Raw genomic sequence first — 17,443 nt, forward strand, 5'->3', positions numbered from 1 at the left:
ACATGACTGAAGGACTCAGTTTGCTGGATAATGGTAGAAAATTATTCTTGAAAGATAATATAATTTAAGATGGAATCAGATGTGAATGTTTAATTAGTTACATGTTTGTCCATTTTTCAAACTTGGTCACATCAAGGATCCCTGATGCAACTTTAACTGTGGACCCCACTTGATATGATCTTGTCTTAGTCATTATGTAAACTACCTTAAAAGATGAAGTAATGAAGATGGAAGATGGGTGTATTTTGCAGCAGATTACAGACAAGAATAGACATTTTTGTCTTCACAAAGATGATGTATTTTTCACTGTAAAACGTAATCAAAGCTTCTGCTTGTGGCTCAGAGTAGTTTTCTATCAGTGTCAAATGTGGACAGGTGTTTTCACTGTTGCTCAGGTGACTGAAGGCCCCTCCCACACGCACACACACGCACACGCACACACTCGCTCACTCACAGTCATCTGCTGGTGTCAGAGCAGACCTTAGTCCACTTTCACTGTGGAACCTTCTACAGAGCTGCTGCAGCCATGTTTGCATCAGGGACATTTGTCTGACACTTTCTGCAATTTCTGCGACTTCCAACTAAAATAGAATCAAAATTCTTTTTTTTTTTTTTCCCCACTGAAAGACGCCGACATTGCGCCATGAATCGCCTGAGTGAATGGGGCTTCACGTCCAAGAAAATGGAGCTGGAGGAGGATTTCTACATCGACTACGGAGCGGAGGAAATAACAGACTACCGGGACCCCGGTGAACTCCTGGCTGCTCTCAAACAAAAGGAGGAAGAGGTTCTTCTGGCAGCTCAGCTGGGAAACGCTCTGCTGCTGGAGAACCGGCAGCTGAAGGAGCACAGCGACCAACTCCATGAGCAGTACACGGACAAACTGGAGGTAAGAGGCGGCTACTGAGAGGACACGACACGGGGGGAGACATGGAAAGAACTTCAGGTCGTTGGTAAGAGTTCTCTCAAACTGTGCTGGACTAAAAAAACGGCATGTTTATGAACTCCTGCCTGTAGATCAGTGTCCTACCGACAATAAAACTACAAATAGACAATATTTTTAATGTATTATAGTATTTTTCAATGGAGACCAGTTTATGGTGTGTATTTCAATCTCAGTAAAATGTACGTTTTCACCTTCTTCACATTATGTAACTTTTTTGCCTAGGTCAGCTATTCGTGATGATTTGGTTCAGTTTTTTCAATTTTTTTTTAACCACTGGAAAAAACGACATTGGCTATCATTTTAAGAGGTTGATGATTGGACGTGCAGATTCATCCAGTTCACTTCATGACAAATCACCAGAGTAACGGATGTGCAGGGGGGCTGTGTGTCATTGAACTTGATGTTGGAAATCTGTCCCGCTGAAGAGCTTTGCTAAAAACATCCGTCCATCCTGCTCATTCTGGACCTGGTGTCTGGCAGCAGATCCCTGGAAAAATGTCCAGTTCCCCCTGGGGGACTTGAGATAACATTTACTGTAGAAACCTGGGTCTACCTATACCAGAAATAGGAATTCTACACTGTTGTTCTAGGAAGAAGAAGCGAATGTCATGTTCTTTTCTTAAAACAATAAAATGTTTTGCAGTTTCATCAGAATGATTGTCTTAAATAGCTTGAATAATATATACGCAGTAAATAATAACCCAATACTAACCCAAAGATGTGCAGTTGTTTCCCATCCATGCTTACACACTTTAAAATGACCAGAGCAGACCACTTCAGTGAAAGCAGAGTATACACGGTTTTCTTTCATGACATACTCATTGTAAGCTCAGGTTGAATTTCAAACTGTTTGTCACAACTCCTCCATGTGCCCCCCCCCCCCCTTTCAGGAGCTGGAGCAGGGGCGGCATGAGCTGCGGTTGAAGCTGGAGGGCTGCCAGTCTCAGTGGGAGAGTCAGGTGGGCGACCTGGAGCGGGATGTGAGGGATCTGAGTGCCCAGGTGGAGCAGCTCGCCCAGGCCCTCAGCCAGGCGGAGAGGGACAAGAGTCGAGTTCAGATGGAGCACAGCGATCACACTCAGCGGCTCAAGGAGCAGCTCCACACGGTGAGTTGTGCATCAGAGGAAGGAGGGTGTAACCGTGACAAACAAACACCTGACCTCCACAGCTGCAGGCCTGAGTCACCCAATCCAAACACCCGAGCTGGGTTCTTTGAAGCCACCTCAGGTATCGGCCTGACTCAGAATACTTTATGAATACGTGCGATAAAAAAGGGCTTTGAGTGAGCGAGACAACTGGGTTATAGCTCACGGATGTTATGAAACAAAGCCGGAGTTGTTGGCCGAGATGAGAAATGACCCGTGCTGGATGCAAATGCTATGCAAACAAGAAGAGGAGTGAAAGTTAACGACGTGATTTTTAGGTCAAGAACACCAAAAGATTTGACTGTGAATTTGTGTTACGAAGTAGTTCAGTGTATCAGAACGTTCTAATCTAGTGACCACTTTTCATGATGGGATTGTAACTATCAACAGCGTGAGGTAACTGTATGACATAGTGGGCAGTAATCACTAATGTGTTTAGTCATTTATTCACAGCTTGATAGTGAGGACACAGAGTACATGGGGACAGGTGACGGGTTGTACAACGTCTTATCAGTGGAGCTGATTGGACGCAGATGGGAAACCTTGAGTCGCCCACAAATACTTTTCCAGCCTGGGAAACGCTGGTTTGCTTGTCTAGACATTACATTTCTGATGTGTTTCATTTCACACCAGCAACTGCATGAAAGTACTGACTGTTCTGTTCCACAAACAAGCAGGAAACACCAGCTAAAGGCAAGGTTAAAAATGAATCCAGAAGACACCTCCCATGAGTCAAGGTCCACGGAATAAGGAACAAGGAATGTCTTTAAACTAGTCTTCCCTTGAAGTTCAGGAAAAAGTCAATTCAGATAAAAGGTTCCGTCTCTCTTCGAGTTCCTGAAGGAGGAGGTCGTGGAGAAAATGCTTTGTTTGGCCACAGATGGGGGGGAAACTGTGAGGTTGCAAGAGTTGGAAGACCAGATCTGAAGAAAGACAAGAAAGGTATTCCATTCCCCAGACGTGCTCACGTGTTCCAAGCGTGTTTGCCTCCACCTGCTGTGGTGAGTTGTCTCCGATCTGCGGTTACGTGTGTTTGGACGGGCGTGCCGTCACCTCTTGCAGCAACAATGGAGATTTGGATTTGGAGACTTTATAAATTGCATTCGTACCATTTTTGTGGCGTCCCTGTGTAGTGAGGTTTTCATACTTGAAATTTTTTCTTTGCGCACTAATTGCTTTTTGAGCGGGGCGTTAACACAAAAATAGGTTTAAGCAGGGTTCAAAGAACATGAGATATTTCATCCTCAGTGAGTGGAACCACAGCTTGGCAGGACTATGGGCGCGGACTTCACGCTCATTATGACTGGTGACCACAGCAAAGCAACGGAGCCACCGCCGCCGTGTAGGTTTCACTGGGCCGCTGAGCAAGTCGCTGCATAAAACTGTGAATTTGTCACATGCCTCCAGACTGTTTAAACAGTAACTGATGTTCAGGAAAGAATTACAAACAACACGGAGTGATGTCACTGTAGCTTATCATCACAGCTGTTGTCATTCTTGCGACACTCTGGTGATTTATTCATCTGTTTACTCAACTCAGTTTCAGTTTCCCTTTTTTTTTCTTTCCATGTTTCACAAAGAAAAACATGGAATCAAAGTTTGAGCAGCCTGAATGTTAAAACATCTTGGAAGAAAATGGAAATGGACCCCCCACCAATAAAAACCCAAACACATTTAATATAACAATACTTAATTTCAACCCTCCCAACACACTTCTAGTATTATATGATTTAAACATGTGCTGTTGATACAGTCTGAGCAATGGTGTTTCCCCGTTTATTTCATTAGTGAAATTACAAACAACAAACAAGGTGACATGGGACTTAGTGGAGAAAACAAAATCCAAACACACAAACTAAATAAATACAAACAAACAGCAGCAGGAGGGGTGTGTGTGTGTGTGTGTGTGTGTGTGTGTGTCTGTCTGTCACATCCCCTGTCACGTCATCCTTAATTAAAAGAACTCAAAATATGATCATTGAATTACTTCCTTCTCACAGTCTCATGACTTCCCTCCACACCCTCTGCCACCTTCCAGGTAGTCATTAACGTTGACGTCAGAGAAAATCATCAACCAGATCAAAACGTTACCGCCCGACCTCTCACGCCTGCTTTCCACCCAGTGACACGCCACCACTGTCGTAAAAGAAGACGTCCAAACCCCCCTGACCTCTGCTCCCCCACCGCCAGCGTGACAAACAAAAGGAAAAGGCGCTACATATTGCAGAGATCTGAATCTTTCATTTGTTCCTCTGATGTTGCCTCTCAGACCCAAACATCCCATCATCCCAAGGGATAGCTGTCCTTTCTGTGCGCTCCCCGAGGGCCCCGGCTGTAGCTTGGGTAGTCAGCTGCCAGATACTGGAGCGTTTGGGTTTGGGGCTGACCTGGGGCTCATCATGGGGCTATCATCTCAGGCTTTGTGTGTTTAACAAATGGAGCGTCCTCCTTCCACTCCTGTTGGGGTTCATTCTCAGTGGGTCGCTGCCTCCTTTGTAGAAAGGGCCTCGTGCTGCAGCGATAACGACGGCTCGTGGATGCAGGATCCTCCTCCTCAGGGCGCGTCTGCATGCTATGCTTTGTTTCTGACCATCACTGCCCGCTTTAGTTTCGTCACACACATGCACACACGCTAATTTTGCCCACGAATGCCGGCCTCGCGTCCTCTGAACGCCCCTCCAAACACGAGCACACAAGCTGTCCTCTTTGCGTTCCTCTCCTGCTGTCCAAGTTTTCACCCTCTGCCACATTTATTGTCTAATGTTGCATGATGATGTCATTGACAAGACCAAGAAGCCCTCGGTCCCATATGCTACCGGCCAGATCTTTCATCTTGTATTATTCAGTGATGATTGGACCTGACAGGGGCCTTCCAAACTGCTGACTAAGGGGAATGAATGGTCCCAGACTGAAGGAGGGTGTGTGTTGGGGGGGTGGATCTGTAGACAGGGCAATGTTTGTTTGTGTTCATCGGGGCTTCAGAACTGGTTGAGCAGTCCTGCAGTGCCCTGATGTCTCTAACTTTTCTTTTTGACAAATAGCGCACCCTGCTTCATCTTTGTTTTCTTGCCATTTGCAGTGATCTGGACTAAACCCTCCAACAGAGGCTATTCTCTTAGTATCTAGTGTTATCCCCACAAACCAGCGTCCATCTTTCTTGGCTCTGCTCCGTTGGTGGAATTATGTACGGAAGTATGAAGAACCACACCAGGATTTTTCTCTCCGACAGTTGTTGTCTCTGTGGCAAAAGTTAAATAAAAAACAAGTAGCAGGCAAACAAAAACAACAACAACAACATGTGGGTGTACAGGAAAAGTGCACGAAAGTGTGCAGACGGTGCAAATGAATGGTACAGTGATAGACGCTGTGTAGTCAATGACTGTTTAATGCTCCCTGTCACTGAAGTCGACAGGAGTGTCAGTAAATTTAGAATTAGAACTAGTCTTTGAGACATTGATGTGTTTCTTAGCCGATTGTACCACCCATGTAAGATGAAACACACATACCCACCTAATCCTGCTTCCATCGGATTGTTTTTGCCACATGAACTGAGCCCTGAACCCTCAGGCAAGAACTGGATCACCAATTGGGTTACAAACAAAAATGCAATTAGGCTATTTTTAGATTCAATATTGTTGCCACAAGTCTCTTAAACCTCGTGCCCCAGGCAGATTTTTTTTCATGTTTCAAGTCAACTAATGCGCATCTACTGATTACACCCATCTGGCTTGACAGTTTCTTCACAACAAAACGCTGTTTTGCAGCTGAAAATGTTTTTTGTTGCTGTTGTGAGTGTGTGTCTGTTGTGTCTGTTGTCAGGCCATGGAGGTGGAGAGGGCCATGTCCATGGAGCTGCAGGCTCTCAAACAGGAGCTCCAGCAGAAAGGAAGCCACAACAGGCTGCAGGACGAGGAGCTGATCAGCGCCATGAAGGAGCAGGTAACAACCCCGTACATGTGGAGCAGCAAAAAAAAACGTCATTGAACACTGGAATAATGGCACCACCGCTTACTCACACCGACGACCACAGCACACATCAAGTTCATCCCATTCCATGAAAAATGGAAAAAAGGCTGATTCAGTGTTTTATATTAACATTTCTAATACATAAAACACATGAGTCACCTCCTGATTTTATAGTAAGAGAACAAAATCATTTCATGTTACCAATCTGATGCTTTTGATTACTCATCTCCAAAAGAGAGAAACTGTGAAGAACTCTGTGCCTGTTTGTTTTTTACACTTTGAACAGTATTTTTTTCAGAGACAATGAAGTCACATTTTCCACCTACGTAGTTCACATATTCAGAAACAATGACCTCACTGACACCGACAATCTGAGCATGTCAGAAACAGCTTTTGACATTCACGAGTGAGTGAGAATGAGGAAACGTGAAGCGTTTCAAGTCCAAATTGACAGAATGTCCTTTTAAGTTTTCCGACGTGTGCTTGTCCAGGTGCTGCGTCTCACCCAGAAGGAGCAGGTCTTAGAGGAGCGATGGAGAGTGTGTGCCAGGAGAACGCTGAGCTGCGGGCGAACTTAGCCTCATTACACACACGTCTGGCTCTGCATGACCAACTCAACGAGCAGCAAAATCAACAGGTGCACACGGAACAGATTCAGCTCAAGGCTTCACTTCTTTGTGTCTTTTTATTATTGTTTGTAAAGTTTTGTCACGCAAAACCTCTAATTCCATTTTACCCCGCTACAGTGACAAAAAAGGCGTATTCTTTTCAGTTCTTGACAGTCGTTGTCACAATGAAGACATGTCTCGAGAAGATAGTTTCAAGCTTAAATGAACAGGCCCAGGCAGACAGACACACAGGAGCTGCGGTCTTTCTTCAGCTATCTGTGTTTGCAGGAACAGCAGCGTGTAACATGTGGTTGGTGTATGAATGAAAGAACTTCAATAACAAAAGGATTTTCTGCTCCCTGCCTGGCGGGCCTGGTTTCACTGGGATTGTGGAAGGCATTGCACAACAATCGCCTCATCCCCGTCACTGCGACTTCCACTTGCAGCCCTGGATTCCACTTGTGCTGGTGTAGTTTCATGTCACCGCTGAAGGTTGGAATCTGGCACGTCAGGATGTCTGTTGCACGGATGTTCACAAAATCTGGCCCCGGGTCAAAGCGCATTATTTTGATCACATTCATCTCTAGCTGTTAATTAAGATTGCCATCTAGTTTGCTTTCAACTTTTTCATTTCGTGTCCATAACATAAGCTGCCACGTGTTTGTTCAACGTGTGCGTGTGTGCTTTCAGTTAGCCGAGGCGTGGCAGGAGGTGGAGGTGGCAAGGGGTCGCTCGCAGCAGCTCCAGGCCCAGGTGGAGGAGCTTCAAGAGGAGGTGTCCCTGCAGGAATCCACAAGTCATGGCGAGTTGTCCCTGCTGTCCGAGCTGGAGAGCAGCCTGGACACGGCAGAACTTGGAGTCAGTAGAGAAGAGGTACCAAAGCACCATGCAAACACTCCTGTACATTCTGTGCAAACATGTTTTGGGGTTTTTTTGGAAAAGCTGTAGGTTTACACAAAAGATTCAAGCATGTTTCTGTTGTTCTCTCCACACTGTGGTTAGCAAGTTTCAGACAGTATCTACTGTCATCCTACCATCAGGGGCTGTTTCCAGTTCTTCCTCTGACGACTCGAAACCAAAAAAAAGTGACGGAAATCATGATAGTTTTTTTTTAATCTAGAGATACTGAGGTTGGGATGATGCTGACACACGCGGTCTCTGCTGAGAGAAGTGCGCCAACAGGACATCTTGTGCGAGTTCTCAGTGACAGTGTGACTCCAGAGTGACGCACTGCAGCAAAGTTCCTCATTTCCAAAGTAAAGACACCACAAAGGAACATTAGATAAGCAGCGCTGCAGGACGCCGAGGACAGAAGTCTGTTCAAGGTCTGGATGGGAACACGCTGACAGTGAAGCCCAGCCCTCTAATTCTCACTTTCTGGGTTCCACCTGTATTTTATAGCAGGAAAATGTGAAATGTTGTTGCACTTCTGAGCCATTCATGTATTGCCTGCTCATTATATGTGTGACGTGTTGACAGACTGCTGCTTCAAGGAAAAGTTGAAAATATATATTTCTTTATATCAACTTATGAAACTTTAATGAAGGCAAAATATACAGTCGCTCTACGAACTGTGTCCTGAAAGTGCCTTTTGATAAGAAATATGGAAAGATTAAATATAAAACCCTAAATTAAATCAAAATCAAACTCAGCAACAGCTCAAAAGAGATTTATATTCATTCCCACTATTTATCACAAAGCCTCTTCTCAACCAATGTATCGTATTATATGCATATATGCACCGGAGCGACACGTGCAGAGCGAAACGTGTTACACACGTGTCGCTCTGCACGATCGACACGTATGCTGATCCTGCAGAGCGTTCTGTGTAGCTGTCATTTGTGGTATCGCCTGAAGAGACAATAACCCTAAATGACAATGACGTGCAACAGCTGATCGAACGAGTACATGTGTCATTTTTTGGTGACATGTAACATATGGTGCAAGTATCCTGTATTTACCACATGTGCCAGCAGAGGCCGCTGTTTCTCAGCAGATTCTACGTGACGTTACTTTAAAAGTGAAGTTGACTCCCAATAGTTAATAATTGTCCTTTTCACCAATTGGTCTCAAGATATCACAAGAAATGGGCGCCATCCTTCAGTTACTGCTGCCACTGACCCAGGAAGCAGGATCAGAGGTCACAGTTCAAGAGGCAGACCTGCAGGTCATGCTCCAACAGCTGAAGAGAGTGGCCCAAACCCTGGCACAAGCCTCCAGCACTCAGGTGAGCATCAGTCCCAAGGACAACAGTGTCTCAAATGAAAGGGATATTAGAGCAGGAACACACAAACAGGTGGTTAGATGTGAACTGCTGGAAAACTGTGTTAATCCTGTCATGTCAGTGAATTGCTATATCTGATAGTTTGTTTTACTAAGCCTTCACTTGCCACTAGCAATCATATAGGATGTAACCAGTAACCCGTGTTTGTCCTTGTAACCTGCCCTCCTCTGTCGTCGTCAGAGCACCATGCAAATAGGCCAAGATAACTAAACCTCTTTTGGATTGAATCTGGGTGAAATGCACGTCTGACATCTGATCTGATCTTTAACGTCTGTGTCCTGGCAGTTGAATCCAGCTTTTGTCGAGGAGACGGGTGATCAGTGTGGGAATCTGAGTGCAGCACAGGAGCTAAGAGATCAGGTAACCCAGCGATGAACGGAGACGTCTGTGAGGGAGGGAGGCGCCCGTGGCGGCTCGTTGTGAAACGACCGCTGTCTTGGTGTCATATGCTCACCCGATGAACGTTTTAAAAACAAGTTTTTCTATGACATCAATTTTTGTTTTTGCAGAGGAAGAAGATATTAAATTTGTGTTCAGATCAGTCAGAAACTGTAAAAAAAAAACCAAAAAAACATTATATACAGTAGAATTGAAAAAATAAGTTTTAATAAGAAAAGTAAAAAGAATATCTATATTTTTCTTTTTTTCCTTTTCTGGGTAGAGGTCCTTGTTAAGTTGTATCTTCCTCCGACAGAACACCCAGCTGCAGCAGGAGAACACTGAAATGAGGCAGAAGCTGCAGAGTGTGGGGCAGCAGACTGAAACCACACAGCAGGCCATCAGAGACCGAGATGAAGCCATAGCCAAGTGAGTCACCCTCATGGTTTAGTGTAATTTATCCAATCAGTGTGATGAAGTTTCATTCTTTGGTTGTAGGAAGAACCTGATGGAGGCTGAGTTGGTGCGGTATAAAAATGACATGATGTCCTTGAACAACCAGTTATTAGAAGCTATCCAACGTAAACTGGAGCTTTCCCAGGAGCTGGAGGCCTGGCAGGTGAGGTCCCTTCTTCTTCTTCTTCTCATCCTTTTGTCAGTTTCCTGTAAAGCTGTCTTTGCATGCACATGTCTCTGCACATGTCCCATGCTTTGTAATAAATGTAATTCAGGAGCCAGAACTCTCCACAGGCCCAGGTAAAACATTAGAAGATGATGCGTCTCAGTTCGGTGTCCTCAATGGGAAGTCCTAAATAGCTGTGTCGCTCTCAGTCCCGTCACTTTGGAGGAAAATGAACGTCAGATGTCCGTTATGAGTCCTTCTGCTGCTGAGTCACGATGCCAAACTGAACCATCTGCCAGTGGGTCAGATCTCTGGTGCTTGGATGGAGATAATGTAGATAATATTTAGACCAAAACACTGAGTAATGTTCTAAATCAAGTTATATTTGTTCGCTGAAAGCAGAAGGTGTCTATGACAAGTGTCAGCGTCAGTTTAAAATCTTCCCAGGAGGTTTGTTCTGCATGCTGAACATTTTCAACAGCATTTCACAGTGGAAATAGTAAACAGTAAACTAACCCACATGTCTAATAAATGAGTAATGACATTCTGTGAATTTCTCTGCGGAGATAAAATAAAGTATCTATCTTTCTGTCCGTCTATCTATCTATGTGTGTGTCTATCTATCTATGTGTGTGTCTATCTATCTATCTATCCTGTTTGTGCTGAATCTGTTTGATTACCATTTCGTCTTAGCTGTTACTGGCGCCCTCTGCTGAAGGAAGAATACAGGTTTGAAGGACAAAACTGTAGCTATAAAGTGAGACTTATTATTCTCTTTAGTGCCCCCCCACAACACACGCCTACACGCCCTGCTACATTGCACTGTCCGATTTGCTGCATTGACACACCCCAATGTTCCCATGGAGGCAATCTGGCTTTATTAAACAGTTATTGAACAAGTTTAGTGAGAAGAACTGATGAGTAGACATATTCAGAGCTCCACAAGAAGAAATGCAAGAAGAAATTTATTCAGTGGATTCTCTTATAATTAATCCCAGCAAGTTAGCAGGAGCTAATGACTTAGAACCTTCACAGACATGAAACTTTGACTTGACAGAAATGAAATTTGTTTCACAATGTTATCTGTTATCTGTGATCAGATGCTTTATCAGATCTGCGGTGTGACTTCCTGGCTGACAACACATCCTAATGGTGCCGGGAGGCATATGATGCATGATGTGTTTTAAAGCACTTCCACTTTGGCTTCAGTGTACAGATGCATTTGATTCCATGAAGTGTGGCTTGTCTGTGAAGGTACTTGCTGGGCTCAATAATAGGAAACTGTGACCAAACAAAAATAAAAGTGTCAGGACATTACTTACATACAGGAATAATAGAGGAATATAGGAAAAAGGACTCATCTTTTCTGCCCAACATTTCCTCAGGATGACATCCAGATCATCATCAACCAGCAGCTGAGGTCCCAGCAGCAGTCGGACCCGCCTCCGAAGAAGCCCCACCTCCAATGGCATGTCCTTCTTCCGCAAGGCCAACAAGATGTCTTCCCCTGGACACACCAGCTGTCGCCACCCTCCACCTGGAATTCGGACACTAATCCAGACAAAACCCAGTTCCTCTGGAGGGACTGGCTAAGACGGGGCAAAGGAACGCAGTATGGCAAATAAAAAACAGCATGTGACTGCAGAGGACAGGACGTGGCAGAAGGAGGGAAAAAAAGCCATAGAGACTTTGGGTGATGAACGCCGCTGCGGACAAAGAGGCACTTATGAACACATTTCACTGAGCCTTTGTTAAACTGTGTTAAACATGAGTGGTTTGACACATACTGGAGGTTTGATTCACACTGTAAATATTGTACCTTGTTTGTAAATGTGATGTTATTTGTCTTAATGACTTTATATGGGAATAACTGGATTGACGTCAAGTATTTGTTCACGATAATTTGACTTCATAGGAGAAGAATGGTCGGGAAATAAAGATCAAAAAGTGCATTTGTAAATGACTTTTGTCTTTGGTTGAAGGAAGTTACATTTTTTCTGTCTAGAAGCTGAAATGAAAAAGAAATTGTATGAGAAACACTGCATGACGTTATGTACACTGAAATGGTTATTATTTTTATAATTTCTTTTTTATTTGGGGTTTCTAAAAAAAGTGACATGAACTGTGTTCAGTATTGATGTTGCATTGTTTAGATTTTGTTGTTTCTTGTCTGTGCATGTGGAATTACTGCTGAAAAATTTCATAAAACATCAAACACTCCTTTCCCTTCTTTCATGATTTTGCATTTATATTAGAATATAAATATCTGCTGAGTAAAAGTAAGAATCTGTCGACTGTCGACTCCCCCTGGTGGCTGGTGTCAGTACTACTGACTACATGGGACGAGATCACGGTTGCTATGCGTGGTCTCCACGTGCATCATTCCGACGTGGTTTGAACTGTACCGCGATAACGAAATCACAATGTCCAGCAGACCCGGGTAAGTAGTCACCAACTTTCTTTGCGCGGATTCGTTGACTTTTCCAGGGATTTTAACACCTCCACTTCTGGATTTCAGCAGTTTCCTGAAGTTTCCCTGGGACGAGAGAGACAACGAACCTCAATCATGAGCGATGTAAGTTTTGAAAACATGTTAATAGTCGATGGTGTTTAGCGTTTGGAAATATGACAAGGAGGGGATTAACTAGGAGAAATCAGCTTTATGGTTGTTTTGGTTATTTGGAGAACTGACGGAATAAAAGAAATGATGATTTCATGTGTAAATCTGTACTTTTGGGTACCTTTCTGCACATTTCGTCGGTCTTTATCGCATTCTAAGTAGACAAAATCTGCAATTAAGAGTTTTATCGCCACCAGTGTGATTAAAAAAAAAACGTAGCTAGCTGCTATCACGGCCATGATAGCAGTTAGCTATGATTAGCACAGCTGGACGTTTTTCTGTGTTTTTTCGTTGCTCTGACCAGCATAGCTAGCTAGCTTCTACAATTGCATTTCGTCAATTTCTCTGATAAATCAGTTCCACGTACATTATTCTTAAATGTAGGTGATTTTCGTTAATACCTCGTTGAAATTATATTACAAATTTTCTCTACAAACTATTCATCTGTCGCAATGGGATTATGATGTCGTGCATTCTGCAGAAAAAAGATAAAATTGAAAAAAAAAAAAAGATCTAAATTCCCATGAGTAAAATGAGAGGCAGCGTCGGTGACCCTGTGTATCGGAGAATCTAAAAAAGAGTATATACTATATAATATACAGTATATAGAGAGTATATATATACAGTATATATCTATATATAGTTACTTGTAAGGGACTGACCGTTACCATTGGCGGGAACCCTCATTAAAGCAGTTAAAAGGGGCGGGAAAAGTGTCACAATGACGTCACATTACCTGCGTGCCATAAAGACAGCTGATGATACTACTAGTGCCAAAGCAAACAACACAATTTTACTCCAGTCATGCCAATGATAGTATAGTTTATAAACGATAGTGCCTCATACTATGAGTTGTGGGCATGAATGTCTCTTGCAATGGTTCGAAAGGGACTGATCAGTGTGTACACATTAGAGTCTGTTTGAAGTAATACTGAAATGAAATTCATTTAATTTTCAAATGTTTTTTTTTTTGCTCTTGTGCCCCTGTGTGTCATTGCAGTATGATTCTGCAGTCGCCCAGCAGCAGGACCACAGCTACGCCAGCCGCAGGAAGATCACAGCCCGTCAGACCAGGAAGGTCAGGACCTCCTGCCCCTGCTGCAGCACGGCCCAGGTCAGACATTAGTATTTGGTTGTTTCTCCTTGTTGACTTGAAACACAAAACACTGAACTGTGACAAAATCAGACACTGATATGTGAACTCTGACCATTTTCACATCGGGCATATATTCTTCTTCTTCTTCTCCTTTCGGCTTTGTCCCTCTTCAGGGGTTGCCACAGCGAATCATTGATTTCCATCTTTCCCTGTTCTCTGTATCCTCTACTCTGACTCCAACTACCTCCATGTCCTCCCTCACTGCATCTATAAACCTCCTCTTGGTCTTCCTCTCTGTCTCCTACCTCCAACTCCATCTCTAACATTCTCCTACCAATGTATCCACTGTCCCTCCTCTGCACATGTCCAAACCATCTCAATCTAGCCTCTCTAGCTTTTTCTCCTAACCTTCCTGTCTGTGTTGTCCCTCTGATGACCTCATTCCTAATCCTGTCCATCCTGGTCACTCCTAAAGAGAATCTCAGCATCTTTAACTCTGCCACCTCCAGCTCTGCCTCCTGTCTTCTGCCTAGTGTCTCTAAACCATACATCATAGCTGGTCTAACCACAGTCCTGTAAACCTTTCCCTTCACCTTAGCTGAGACTCTTCTGTCACAAATCACTCCTGACACTTTTCTCCAGCTGTTCCACCCTGCCTGCACCCTATTCTTCACTTCTCTTCCACAGTCTCCACTACTCTGCACTGTTGATCCTAAGTACTTAAACTCCTGCACCTTCACCACCTCTGCTCCCTGTAACCTCACTTTTCCACTGGTCTCCCTTTCATTTATGCACATATACTCTGTCTTGCTACGACTGACCTTCATTCCTCTTCTCTCTAGAGCAAACCTCCACCTTTCTAGGTTCTCCTCCAACTGCTGCCTACTCTCACTACAGATCACAATGTCATCTGCAAACATCATAGTCCAGGGAGACTCCTGTCTGACCTCATCTGTCAACCTATCCATAACCAAAGCAAACAAGAAGGGGCTCAGGGCCGATCCTTGATGCAGTCCTACCTCTACCTTGAAGTCTTCTGTCCTTCCAACAGCACACCTCACCACTGTTCTACTACCTTCATACATGTCCTGCACCAAGCCAACATACTTCTCTGCCACTCCTGACTTCCTCATACAAAACCACAATTCCTCCCTTGGCACCCTGTCATATGCCTTCTCTAAATCTATAAAGACACAATGCAGCTCCTTCCTACCTTCTCTGTACTTCTCCATCAGCATCCTCAGTGCAAATATTGCATCTGTGGTGCTCTTTCTAGGCCATGAAACCATACTGCTGTTCACAAATCTCCACTTCCTGTCTCAACCTGGCTTCAACTACTCTTTCCCAAACCTTCATGGTATGGCTCATCAACTTTATCCCTCTGTTGTTACTACAACTCTGTACATCACCCTTCTTATAAATTGGTACCAGAACACTCTTCCTCCACTCATCAGGCATCTTGTTACTGTCTAATATTTTGTTAAACAACCTAGTCAGAAAATCTACCGACACTTCCCCTAAACACTTCCATACCTCCACTGGTATGTCATCTGGACCAACTGCCTTGCCACTCTTCATCCTTTTTAAAGCTTTCCTGAGTTCATCCTTTCTAATCTGATCAACCTCCTTCCTAATCATTTCTGGCTTCTCATTCCTACGTTCCCTATCGTTTTCTTCATTTAACAATTCCTCAAAGTATTCTTTCCATCTCTTCAACACACTTTCCTCACCCCAAATATTTTCCATGGAAATAATCCTACGACTATTAAAGATGTTTTAATCTTCACAAACCACGGAAATACACACGTACATGACAAATAGTAAATGATTTGTATCAGCTCCACAGTGCTAATTGCACTCGTTCAGTTCATTCAGATGTGCTAGCTCATTGTTAGCTGCCGTCACACGATGAACAAAGTTGCCGCAGTCTGACTGAATCTTCTGCTGAACCCGCCCAGGTCCGACCAGCGGCACAGGAGTCCTCCAGGAAGCGGAAGCGACCTGCCTCTCCCGAGCCAGCGTCAGTTCAGAGGATCTCCATCGATCCTGCCGACCTGCCGGCTGTCCGTGCTGCTCCCAGCCCACCGCCACCCACTCCTCTGACGACAGACCAACCACTATTGATGAGCAACCTCCCAGCGGTGGTATACCAGCAGATCTACCATGAGGTGGTGGATGACATGCTGAAGTATGTCTACCTTAAACATAGCACATCATTAGCACATTCTCAAGTCATTTTGAACCATGCGTTTTTTACATTCCACTTTCTTTCACTCCGCACAGGTTCAGCAATGGCCGACGTCGTCCGTACTCTTTGGCTCTCGGACGGTGCATAAAGCGGAAGCTGTGGGAGCGCCTTAATTCCACCTCCTTCACGTCCTGGTGAGCCAGCTCCTCAGCAGCCACCAAGGAACGGATTAGATGGAAGCCCAAAAGTCGTGTAAATAGTTGTATCGTAGAGTAATAGCATAGGATAGTTGTTCGGTAGTAGAAGAAGATGTGTACATAGTTGTAGTCTCCAGTAACTTTATTCATTCGTCTCTTTGTTTGTTTGTTTCTTAGTTAGTTTATCTATCTATTTATTTATTTATTGACTTATTTATTGTTGACTATTTTTATCGATGAAGCTGCAACAGGTATGAATAAACAGTTCTTGGTTTTGATTCAGACTTTTTTTTTCTATGTACACACACACACACAGCTTATATTTGCTGAATTCTGTAATAATGTTAAAGGATGATTTGATTTGTGCATATGTAAGTAAAACATGACAATGATGACAAATGACTGAAAACATTTTTATTGCTAGATGTCTTTGAAGGTTGTCAGTCATCCACGTTATGGTACCTTACTTGGATAATCCGTCAGCAACTGGACTTGTAGTTTAACTACAAGTGCAAGATTGTTGTTGCTATTTTCACTCTTTCATTCACATACTGATAAAGAGCAGTAAAAGGGAGGTTGTGGAGGTTGGAGGTGCATTTTGGTGGTGCCCCCTGCTGGTGCTGCTCGTCACTATTGGTGTATGTGTGTGTACATGCACACACAGAGTGAAATGAGTGTTTGTGGTAACCGGATGCAGAGTCACGTAGTGGAGGAAATCGACAAGTTGCAGTGGGTAGGTCTGTCCACCAGGTGTAAGTGTGGCCTCTCTTTGGAGACTGGTGGTGTGTGTGTGTGTGTGTTTGTCAGTAAGTTGTGTATGAACCAACACTGATATCTGAAAGTAAGACTCACAAAGAGACACAGGTTAGCACTGGTGGTACACCGATTTAAGCTGGCATCATTGATATAGAGCAGGGGTCCTCGATCCCCGGTCCTCGAGGCCAACCTATCCTGCACGTTTTCCATGTCACACTGCTCCTACCTCACCTGAATCAGTCTCTTAAGTTCTGCAGAGGCCCGACTGCTAATTTGAGTCAGGTGTGTAGGAGCAGGGTGACATCGAAAACCTGCAGGATAGGCGGCCCTCAAGGACCGGTTTTGACACCCCTGATATAGAGGATTTGAGGTTAACATTGTGGTTATGTTATGAAGTTTTCTCTTTTATTCTCCTGGAAGTAAGCAAGTGTTTGAAAGTGTTTTTGACAAAAAAAAGTCAAGCTATAGCCTTATGTTTTATATATTGATAGTCTTGTGTTTTTTGTCGAAAAAAGTTGACTTTGTTCAACTTTATTATTATTTATTTTATTATAAAAAATTTATAAAAAGTCATGTTCTCATTATTTTTTTGACAAATGTTTGATGAATGTTTTTGACAGTAACAGCTTTGTTTATG

General features: G+C 43.7%; 1 protein-coding gene across 1 annotated transcript; it reads left to right on the plus strand.

Moving 5' to 3' along the window:
- Positions 1–643: 643 nt before the first annotated feature.
- Positions 644–16,047, plus strand: LOC144738842 (BICD family-like cargo adapter 1; the record flags this gene model as incomplete). The annotated part of the gene is given in 14 exon segments (XM_078621837.1): positions 644–889; positions 1,837–2,052; positions 5,911–6,030; positions 6,549–6,597; positions 6,600–6,694; positions 7,356–7,538; positions 8,740–8,892; positions 9,644–9,756; positions 9,826–9,946; positions 11,335–11,417; positions 12,437–12,524; positions 13,570–13,683; positions 15,624–15,853; positions 15,949–16,047. Coding segments are annotated over 14 exon segments (1,910 nt in total), but the record flags the coding sequence as incomplete, so codon positions are not given.
- Between the last annotated feature and the right edge of the window lie 1,396 nt (positions 16,048–17,443).

The sequence above is a fragment of the Lampetra planeri genome, unplaced genomic scaffold, assembly GCF_965212315.1.
Source record: "Lampetra planeri unplaced genomic scaffold, kcLamPlan1.2.h2 scaffold_1185, whole genome shotgun sequence".
Lineage (NCBI taxonomy): Eukaryota > Metazoa > Chordata > Hyperoartia > Petromyzontiformes > Petromyzontidae > Lampetra > Lampetra planeri.